Genomic DNA, 10,730 nt, shown 5'->3' on the forward strand with positions numbered 1-10,730 from the left:
ATTAGACCTTAGAAATTTATACTTCAAATTGAGTATCCATCTCGGATTTTACTAAAAAAACCTCATTTTCATGTTCTCCAATAAAATATTAAAATTCAAAATATCGAGCTTTCGATTAAAGATAATAATCAAAATAATATATCTATTCAAATAGATTTGGACTATAAATCAATTCAACATACTCTCACTAAAGATTATCAAATATTAAATTTTAGCATTACAAACAATGCTAATAGTTTAAACCATTCTTAATAATAAAAATCCAATAAAATTAACAACTCATACAATATTCGAGAGGAAATCTTGAAAATTATTTAGAAGGATCTCATCATCCAATGATGTAATCATAGCCTCGTCATTTTATTACCATAAACTAATTGGAGAATAGATTTTACCCTAACTCTTATAAATAACAAAAAAAGTTCAATATTTATAAGTGTCAAAGAACTACTAAATAAATATTTCGAAAATTTAGTTTCCTCATTATTTCAATGAAAACCCAATTTTGTTTATAAAAGTGAATTTTTTAAAAAAAATTATCTTAATATACGGTAAAACAATAATTTGATGGAAAAGCTTTACTTTTTAAAGTAATTTAATCTCAAGCTGTTTATGAACTGGTTTTGGGTTGGGTTTAGACAAATATCTTTTATTTATTTATTTTTCTTTCACATTCATTTAAAATATAATTTTTTACTTAAGCTTAGCTGGAATAGAATTAAAAAATTTCAAGTCGAACCTATCCATATTTAATTTATTAAATATATAAAAACCATCTGCAATATAAAATGCTTAGGTATAATCTTAACTTGCAGTTCAGTGAGAAAATTTTGCTAGCAGACTTATATGATGCAATTTCAAAATCTGGGTTTCTTTAAAATGAAGTTGATGGTTCTTTAATAATTTTACATTCTATCTCAGCTTTGTATAGGTTCTTCTTAAGAAAGAAACATACACTTTTGGAGCTACAAAGTTCAACTTTTCGTAAACTTGAGCTGTAATTAGAAAGAAAATAAGTAAAAGGAGTTTAAAGTATTATCCATCTTTATAGTAAAAGTCTGATTGTATTTCATCATTTATAGTAAAAATGGTAATTTAATCATTATATAATAAGAAAAAATGAAAATTAGTCATTATATTAAAAATTTCATCTATCTTGTTGTTAAGGTGATGATTTGACTTTTTAAATTTTTTTATGCTAGTGAAGTGGAATTAAAAAAGAGTAGGATTAAGTAAAAATATTACGGAGGGCCCTAAATTAGGAGTCGAGTTGCATTTTGTCCTATTCACTAAAAAGATGGACAAATTAATCTTTATATATTAAATCAAAAAGTAAAATGATCATTGTGTAACGATGTTGATGGAGCAACCATCCAATGAAAACAGGGCCAAACTTAACACAAATAGGAATATGAATATAAGTACCACAATGGAGTGAGTATGATGAATTTTAAGAGATTGTCAGGGCAGATGTGTGTAGGGATGCAATAGGAGTGCTCATATATGCATAATGATACAAGCGGAGCTTTGAGGTACTTTCAGTGGTTTAACTTTTAGCTTGGAATTGCTGGTAGGGGTGTTCAAACTTTGATTAAAACTGAATTAACCGATCTAATTAGATCGGAGGTCAGTTAAAGATTTTTTTGGAATTTTGATTAATGGTTAATTTAGTTTGAAATAAGGTAATTAACCAAATTAACCGAACTTAATAAATCATATTATATATTATATGTATTAGACTATTACTAGTTCCGTTAATTTAATTAATTCGATCAAATGAACATTTTAAAGTTTTTTTTTGATATGTTTTACTACTTTTTTAACAAAAAAAAGGATAAATTTCGTTAATTCGGTTAACCGACTAAATTAATCGAAATATTCCAGTTTGGTTAAATTTTTTGAAAAATTTCGATTGAGTTAACGGTTAAAAGATTAAAAAATTAATTAATTCGGTTAATACTAATTCGGTTTAATTAACCATTTGAACATCCCTAATTATTGCTATTGGAAGGTTGTTATGAAATGCGACAATTTAGTAGTTATTCAAATACTAATTGAAAATTTTAATGAAGCAAGCGCTTTTATTCTAGTTTGAGTACAATTAAAATCAATAGTTTGATTGATTTGATCATTAATTTTATTGTTTTTTAAACATAATTTCATTATATATTATTATCATATTTTTTTATAAAATATTTAGAATTATTCATGGTTCCTCTCCAACCTTTAAATACAATAATATTATATTTCAACGTAATCGAATCTACATCTTTCATAACAATGTTAATTGAGTTATGATTCAATCAATAAGATTCAATCAATAAGATTCAATCAATAAAATTCATAATAATTAACAAATTTTAATACGAGAAAAAAAGAAAAAGAGAAATCGACATATCTCGTAAATACGAAGCGCATTCTAGCGCGTGAAATGAACGTTCCTGCTTCAAGTTTCTCTGTTTAATCGATCCGTATCAAACACATGAAATAGAAGTTAAAATCAATCCCTCCGAAAATCAATTCTGGATCCCTACTTTAGCTAATTACTTTTGTTTTATCTTTCTAACCATCCTATAAACCCCCTAAAATCAACGATTTATATTTTTTATTTTAGAAAATATAGTTTTAAACCCCAGTTTAATCAACTGAGATTTGGAAGCTCTAAACTGAAATTTAAAGAGAAATCCACTTATTGTCTCTCGATTTAAAATATACCCATTCAAAGAAGGTCTATTTTGTTAGATCCAATTTGATTCAGAATGATGAGTTTCGTGATCCTGGATTCGGGTGTAGATCTTGGGTGGATTTTGGTCTGAGATGGATGTTAGTTCGAAATATTGGGTACCCATTTCAAGAAATTGTTCCTCTCCTTTGAATTTGTGCCTTTTTTTATGGGATTTTATTAGTGTTGCCATCGCTTCTAGAGTTGAGTTGGGCTAGGTTTTTTCTTTTTCGGTGGTAACAGAAAAAAAAAAAACAGAAAAAAAAAATGTTTCGGAGGGAACGTGAAAGGGAATTCAAAGAGTTTAATGGAGGACCTCCTTGTGGGCAAGTCAGAGTTCTTGTTGTTGGTGATTCAGGTATCGAATTTTACTTCTTTTTATTAATCAGTGAACTTTTGTGTTCATATACTGTGTTTGCCTTTGCAAATTTTTCTGCTTGTTGCTTTATGTTTTTCTATACAGAGTAGCTGTTTAGGGTGTCTGCTGAGTTTGTATGCTATAAAATTATTATAATTGAAGTAACAAATGCTTTTGTTTGCACATCAAGATCTCTACCCATACATTATCCCACCCTCAATATTTGATCTAAGATTACACATTGAGTGGCCTTATTTGATGTTCTTCAGTAGTTTGTTGATGGCTGTTTTATTGCTTTCTGTACTAGGAGAGCAAACCTTTAAAATGATTCACTGCTTTCATGTTCCTATGCTATTTCCTTTGGATGTTATATTAATTTGTTTTCGACTGCCCGAGAGTTTCCGACACCGTGTTGTGCCATTATTGATAAGTATGCAGACTCTTGATCTGATGTTCTAATTTGTTTACTATTCATGCTTAAATATATAATATGTTTTTCTTTTCAATGTTCTATTAGATGCCGATTTTTTGCTTGAAATCTTAGTCTTTTTTGTCAGGTGTGGGGAAAACTTCTCTTGTTCATCTGATTGTCAAAGGTTTTTCCACTGCTTGTCCTCCTCAAACCATTGGGTGTACAGTTGGTGTGAAGGTAAGATTTAGTACTCCTTTGTTGCCTCGAATAAAGTTATTGTTCGAGTTCATTTACCAATTAGCCACTACAATCTCTACACAGCATACCAAATATGGTAGCCCTGGTAGCTCGTCAAGTAGCTTGAAAGGGGATGCTGAGAGAGATTTCTTCATTGAACTTTGGGACGTGTCGGGACACGAGCGATACAAAGATTGCCGATCTCTTTTCTATTCACAAATTAATGGTGAGTTCTTAAGTCTCTTTTCTTGAGCAAATATCTTAAGTTCATGATAATTGTTGGTACGGGAATTTTCTAAACCTTAGTTTGTAAGTCTTGTAATGCTTCAGCTTCCCATTATAGCCTTTTGTAATTACTGCAGACTCTGTGACCTGTAATTTTCTCTCACGGTTCCACCATTAATTTTTTGTGCAGGTGTTATTTTTGTACACGATCTTTCCCAAAGGAGAACAAAAACAAGCTTGCAGCAGTGGGCATCTGAGATTGCAACAACTGGGACATTTTCGGCTCCTCTAAGCTCTGGAGGCCCCGGGGGACTTCCTGTCCCATATATTGTTATTGGTAACAAAGCTGATATAGCTGCTAAAGAGGGTACAAGAGGTAGCAGTGGCAATCTGGTTGATGTAGCTCGTCAGTGGGTTGAGAAGCAGGGTTTGCTTCCACCTAGTGAGGAACTTCCATTGACCGAGAGTTTTCCTGGTAGTGGCAGCCTTATTGCTGTAAGCATTTTAACTTTCGCATTGACTTGCTTATATGCCGGTTAGAGTAATAATTTCATATTTTGTTCTCTTTTATATATTTGCAGATATTTGTGGGGGAAACTTGGTGTTTCGTTGAATTGATCTATTTTAATGTAGAGTTGTACTTGCAATAAGATTAGAATTAGAACTCTGTTGACAACATATTGGTTTTAAATTTAAAATACGGGAAATGGTACACTTCAGTTCAATAAGGTTAGAACCCTGTGGACAACATTTTGGTTTGAAGTATGGGAAATGATACATTAAATTATCTTTTGTGCTTTTTTGTTAATTTTCTTTTTGTTTTCTTTGTATAAGAAACACAAATAAAATTTTGTTCTCGAGTCCAAATTCTTTTCATGGAAATTCTCTTTTACGGAAGATATTTTACTTCACGAAGTTGTTTTTTGCCCGAAAAGGTATAAGATGGCACCTTTGCTAGTTAACCTTTAAATCAATCACAATTCACTGTCTAAAACATTAGTGAAACATTGGGGTTGGTAAAGGTCTGATATTCTTGACTAGCCTGTCAAACCTGATTTAACGATGTTAGTTTTGGCTTTCGGTAACCGAAGATGTCTAACACTTTGCTCAATGTCTACAGGCTGCCAAAGAAGCAAGATATGACAAGGAAGGTTTAATGAAATTTTTTCGTATGGTATTATCGTCCTCTTTTCTTATTTTGTGTCGCGTTCTAGCTCTTATTTTCTTGGGGGTTTACTGTTGTTAAACTTATACGGTACTTGTTTCAGTTGATCAAGAGACGGTATTTTTCAGATGATTTATCGACCCCGAATACATGGTCCATATCTCCTGCTCTGAGGACTTCTCAATGTCTGGATGAAAATTCCGATGATGATCATCAGTTGTACAGGCGTACAAGGTAAGTCTGGCTGTCACCATCATTCTTCTCTCCATCCTTCCCCTAGTTTGCAGATGAAAATTCTGTTGTTTGCTCCGGTTGTTTGCAGTTTGAGTGGTGACCCTTACAAGTACAACATGCTTCCTCCCTTACCTGCACAGCGCAACCTTACTCCACCTCCCACGCTTTACCCCCAACAGCCGGTTTCAGTGACTGAGAATTACAGCATCCCACGGTTCTCCTTTACCGGTTCCCAAGAAATCAACAGCAGCACCAGATCGAAGCGTGCGGATATTAATGTCTGATGTAATATCGTTTCCGGTGTTTGCTACAAGACAATCACTATTGCTGGGAGATTAAAATATTGTGTGTTGGCCATATTATGCTTTCCTCCATAATTTTTTTACCTTTATGCTTGTATATCTGGCATGCCGATTCTTTTATATCCCCAGGCCTCCCCCAAAAGATCATTTTTGTTTCACACGCCCTCCGTTTTTGGGTTTTTTTTTTACAGTTTTACTGGTTGTATAATTATTAATTGTTTACCCCAAAGCCAAAATATAGGTGATGCATTTCAATCAAACCTTTTTTTTTCTTTATTTTACGCCTTGTTTCATTTTGGGTTGGAGATAAATAGTTAAATATGTAAAATTCGAATTTTAGTTCAATTAATTTAAATTTTTAAAAAATGATCATAATAATAGATACTCATAATAAGTTCATAATTGAGCAGAGAAAGGAACGCCTGCATAATCTTCAATCCTTCTCGCTTAATCATCAGTACGAATTTTAATCATTGTGTTAGTACTATAACACTATATATATATATATATATATATATATATATATATATATGACACTAAAAATAGCCTAAAGATAGGTAAAAGAAAAATAAAACTTGGTTAAAAATCTGGAATTAGATCAAATAAAAAAACTTCCTAAAAATTAATTAAAGCTTACATGTATAACTTTTAAAATATTGCACTGTTAAAAAGTGTTGTTTGCATTTTTTTCACAATTTGTACTCCTTTTGTAAAAAATTAAAATTAAAGCTTACATTGTGATATGCTATAATCTATTAATTATTATAAATTTTTATTAAATTAATGTAATGAGTCAATTTGCACTGTTAAATTGTTCAAATTTTTCACTTAATAGTTAACTTAATAAGAATCCGCATTTTTAACTTAAAAATACTCAAAATTTTAAAATATTATTTATTTCTAAGAAAAAATTAAAACAATTCACTCGTTTGTTTGAACATTTGAGTAATAACAGTAACAGCAATAATAATAAATGCTGATGAATGAAAGAATAAATAAATAAATATTAAGAAAACACTAAAAACAAGCATTTCCGAAGTGGAAAGCGAAAGCATAGCTCCAAAGGTCAGCCCCAAATCTAAAACCTAACATAAAAATAAAAATAAAAAAGTTTACTTTCCGCTCTTTTTTTTCTTTCTTTTTATAGAAATTAAACCTGTAGAACTAACAGCGTCATTTTGTCTATGTTATTTGTGATTTGATCTGTAACTCGGAATACGTATTTCTCTTTTCTGTTTTTCTTCCTCATTCAATTTCCGATTTTTAACTTAAAAATGATCAAATTTCATCAATTTTTGAAATATATATTAACTGATCTGTCACCAGATTTCTGGTGTTTTATCTATTAAACCGATTTTTTCATGGTTTAGGGTTTAGGCTTACATCAAACTGCTGGCCGTAAGTAATTGTCATTTATTTATCTTTAAATGTCCTTTTTTGTAGGTTGTTTCTTGCTAGTTGTTATGTTGCTTTGATTTTTCTTATTGAAATATTTGTGATATAATCTCGAATTTTCTTCAAAATAAATTGGAGAAAACTTCTAAAAAAATCTAACCATATCCGTATATAATACTTATACAAGAAGTCGAGCAACATAAATTTCTTGTTATAATTCATAGTTTTGATTACTTTGGCCACTTGAATGTTTAATTATGCGTTAAAAGTGAAGTTGAATTTAGCTAAATTTAGTATATCTGCTAGATGTGGAGTTGAGGAGTGAATAAAGGTTGTTCATGTATTTAGTTTTCCTATTTTTCTAGAGTGCAGAAAACTAAGTAGGGAAACAGAAATCCGGCTTGTGAAATTTGGGATGGCGGATGTGTGGTGGACCCTTCTCGGGACTGCTATCCCGGCAGTTATCGCAGGGCAAGTTTTTAGATTGAGGAAAAAGCATGCCGAAGAACAGAGACTTAAGAGTGCCAGGGGAAGGGAGTAGAGCTCGGATGACATTTTCATTTGTGAGAGAGTCTGCACGTCGAAGAGAATGTTGAAAAAGGTTGGGGCATTTTCAAAGGATCCGATCCCTGACACTTGTGTAACTGTTTGCGGTGTGTCTGAGCTCGACGCTTGCTCCGATGCTTGCGCTCGTACCGTTTGTGTCAACCAACATCAGGTACCTAACTGGAATGATATTTGCCTTAGAAGGTGTCAAAGTGAATGCCTTAGGTTATCTGCATCTCATTCTCCTTAGTGCAGCTTCGATTACCTTATGTTTAGGACACTACATTCTACTTTTCTCTCATAATCTATGTCGCTTCGACTTTATCTGATGCTCATGTTTGACACATATCCGAATATCAGGTTTTGCCTCGCCATGCATAATGTTGTCAATGACTCTTCAATGCTTATTTGCAATTGGAAATGAAAATTATGCTCACTCATTGATAGGGGTGAGCAAAACATCGATTACCAAACAAACAGGTCGAACAGATCGAAACTGATCAAGTTGGTTGGTTTTGATTTTGTTCAGATAGATAGTTCAGTTTTAATGTGTTTATTTGGTTGATTTGTGAGTTTTTTTTCAAACCAAATCAATAGAATAAAACAACATTTAATTTTAAAGAAATGAATAAATTATATTATTTTTTATATTTAAACGTATCCATATTCAATTAAAGTTTTCAAACCCAACCTAATGTCAGTGAGAAAACTAAAATACCTAAGAAAACATACTAAGTTTGGTTCAGTTAATTCGGTTTTTCATGGATATTTCGGTCAATTCGATTCGTTTTGAAGAACTTATACTTGAGATTGTCCTACATTCTCCAGTAGCTTGATGTGATAATAAACTATTGGGCAAATTTCATTCGACTTTTTAGAGCTTATGGTTGGGTTAAGTGTTCGAATCCTAACTTTTCTTGTGAGGGCTTTGAGTTCGGGTTAGAGTGATGAGTTCGATTTAGGAGCATATTTGAATGGAGTCGAGTTGGACTATAATATTGAATCAAATCAAGATGAATAAATCATGAATCATGAATCTTGATCTTGAATTTGATATTTTATAAGATGACAAAGGGATTGACAAGGGAATCAAGAATGCATGTTCCATCAAAGATAGAGAAAGAGTGTTTATTATTAAGAAATTCACTTAACAAAAATTATAATTTACTTAAAACGATAAACTCACCTAAATTACTTTACTATATGGTAGGGAAGATAAATTGAAATTTTAACAAAAAATGTTTTAAATAATAAAAGTAAAAGCTATTTTCTCTAAAGTTCTTCTTTGAGTTTAAATTTCTAAAATGAATTTTAATTAGAAGTATGTTTTGGAGTCGAAAAAACAAAATTTTTAGTTTTTTCCTTTTTTGGATTTTTTTTTACCTGTAAAAATATCATAAAAGCTTTTTACTAACAGTGAAAATGCGTGTAAAAATCTAAAGCTCATCATGAGATTGAGAGACTGTGTTCTTTTTCTTCTTGACCTTATCAGCAGTCTTTTGAACAACTTTTGCAGCTGATTTCGCAGTTCCTTTAAGTGCTGCTTCTCCTGTTCTAATGCTCTTCTTCACTGCTTCTTTCATATTTTCTCGCACACTCTCTGATTCCTTTCCTTCTATTGTGTCCCTCCTTCTAAAACTGCCCATCACAATCGATAAAATAATCATTTAAAAACACACAATATCATAAAAAAAATAATTAAAAAGATGGCTATGTTAAATGGTGAATGTAAAGTTGAATCCAAATCTGGTAATATTTTTTGGTTTCGTGTTTGATCAACATTTATTAAAATTTAAATATATTTAAAGTAAATTCTAATATTTATAAAAAAACTAATATTGAACTAAGAGATAAAATGCATTATTATTAATGGAATAAATAGTGTTCAAATTGTGACAAAATGTAATAAAATATTAAATATTAAAAATAAAATTTACATGTTTTGATTCTCAATTTAACTCATAGGTTCAATCCAAATTTTGTACTAATCATGTTAAATAATGTAAATTCAGAAAATAAATGAATTTACATGTTATAATATTTATACGCAACAAATTTAAAATAAATATAAATATAAATATAAATTTAGATATCTATTATTTGAATTCACTATACAAATCAATTTTATTTGTGGATATTAAATTTGAATATTTAACATATACAAATATTCAATAACTAATATTATTTAATTCAAATTCTGATAGTAACACTCGATTCTAGTAATATGATTTGAATCTAAAAATATTTATGTAAATTCAAACTCGCTGTGAGAATAAAAATAAAATATTAAAGAGAAGGGAATCTTACTCAAGATTTGGAGGGGCGAAGTGCAACTGGAATTGATAGATAACGGATTTGAAGTTTTGCCAAAAAGATAGATGAGATCTCTTGAACAAATCAATGGAGGTTGATAATAATTGAAAGAAAGATAGTTTCTGATCTTCATTGTTGAACTGCTGCTGCACTCTTTCGCAAACTACTGATAATATTTGGTGCCAAAAAACGATGATCCAGAGAAGAACCAAAGTAGAGCTTCTTCTGCAGCGTGGTTTGTTCATCATTCTTCAATTTCTAAACAACTTACTTTTTAAAAAAAATGAAAAAAAAGGAAAGGAAAATGGTTTTGGTTTCAAGTATGTTCACGTTCTTCACTAAAAATAAAATGTTTCGTGGAGTTACTAACTAGCTTGTAGGTATTGACCTTTCCCTTTCTGAATATTTCAAACCCTTTCTGAATGAAAACGAGTAAATTTTTTATACATATTTTACTAATTGAATTAAAGAAACGCATTGAGGATTTTTATAATTGTGTATAGTTATATATGACAATTTTAATCTTAAATAAGTAATAAATATTTATAGTTAATAAGACTATGAAAATGATAAGAGGTAAATTTTATATATTACTTTTAATTAGTGGTCCAAAAAGAAAACATAATTTTACTTATAAAGTGAAAAAAACTCATTTTTATTTAAAATAGTTTATACACTTGTGCTAAATATCTTATTTCAATTTATATTTCAAATAAATTTAAATGATTAAAATCTAATCGGGCATTCTTTTCGAAGCCGAGTTGATTTGGAGTGAAACTGTCACCTCAGCTATTCGTGCATATTCGTCCATTTTTCCATTG

The 10,730-nt window shown here is 30.4% G+C and overlaps 2 protein-coding genes and 1 pseudogene across 4 annotated transcripts; 2 read left to right on the forward strand and 1 right to left on the reverse strand.

Annotated features, from left to right (window-relative positions):
- The first annotated feature begins 2,419 nt into the window (after positions 1-2,419).
- Positions 2,420-5,915, forward strand: LOC105802296 (small GTPase LIP1). 3 transcript variants are annotated; one of them, XM_012633858.2, is made up of 7 exons: positions 2,436-3,080; positions 3,638-3,729; positions 3,814-3,955; positions 4,145-4,449; positions 5,075-5,128; positions 5,223-5,353; positions 5,442-5,915. In XM_012633858.2, the coding sequence occupies exons 1-7, from the start codon at positions 2,990-2,992 to the stop codon at positions 5,635-5,637; spliced, it is 1,011 nt and encodes a 336-aa protein (XP_012489312.1). In that variant the 5' UTR covers positions 2,436-2,989; the 3' UTR covers positions 5,638-5,915. The 3 variants fall into 3 exon arrangements, 2 of the variants coding, with proteins under 2 accessions (XP_012489311.1, XP_012489312.1); XR_001136153.2 differs by having other exon boundaries at positions 2,420-3,080; positions 3,638-3,955; positions 5,248-5,353; positions 5,442-5,590; XM_012633857.2 differs by having other exon boundaries at positions 2,429-3,080; positions 3,638-3,955.
- Positions 5,916-6,667: 752 nt separating this feature from the next.
- On the forward strand, positions 6,668-8,073 carry LOC105802295 (uncharacterized protein At5g64816-like; annotated as a pseudogene).
- A 129-nt stretch (positions 8,074-8,202) lies between these two features.
- LOC105802293 (uncharacterized) lies at positions 8,203-10,304 on the reverse strand. Its single transcript, XM_012633856.2, has 2 exons — positions 9,904-10,304; positions 8,203-9,234 (listed from the first exon to the last, which is right to left on the reverse strand). Exons 1-2 carry the CDS (start codon positions 10,155-10,157, stop codon positions 9,033-9,035), a joined length of 456 nt encoding a protein of 151 aa, XP_012489310.1. The 5' UTR covers positions 10,158-10,304; the 3' UTR covers positions 8,203-9,032.
- Positions 10,305-10,730: the final 426 nt, after the last annotated feature.

The sequence above is a fragment of the Gossypium raimondii genome, chromosome 11 (assembly GCF_025698545.1).
Source record: "Gossypium raimondii isolate GPD5lz chromosome 11, ASM2569854v1, whole genome shotgun sequence".
NCBI classification, from domain to species: domain Eukaryota; kingdom Viridiplantae; phylum Streptophyta; class Magnoliopsida; order Malvales; family Malvaceae; genus Gossypium; species Gossypium raimondii.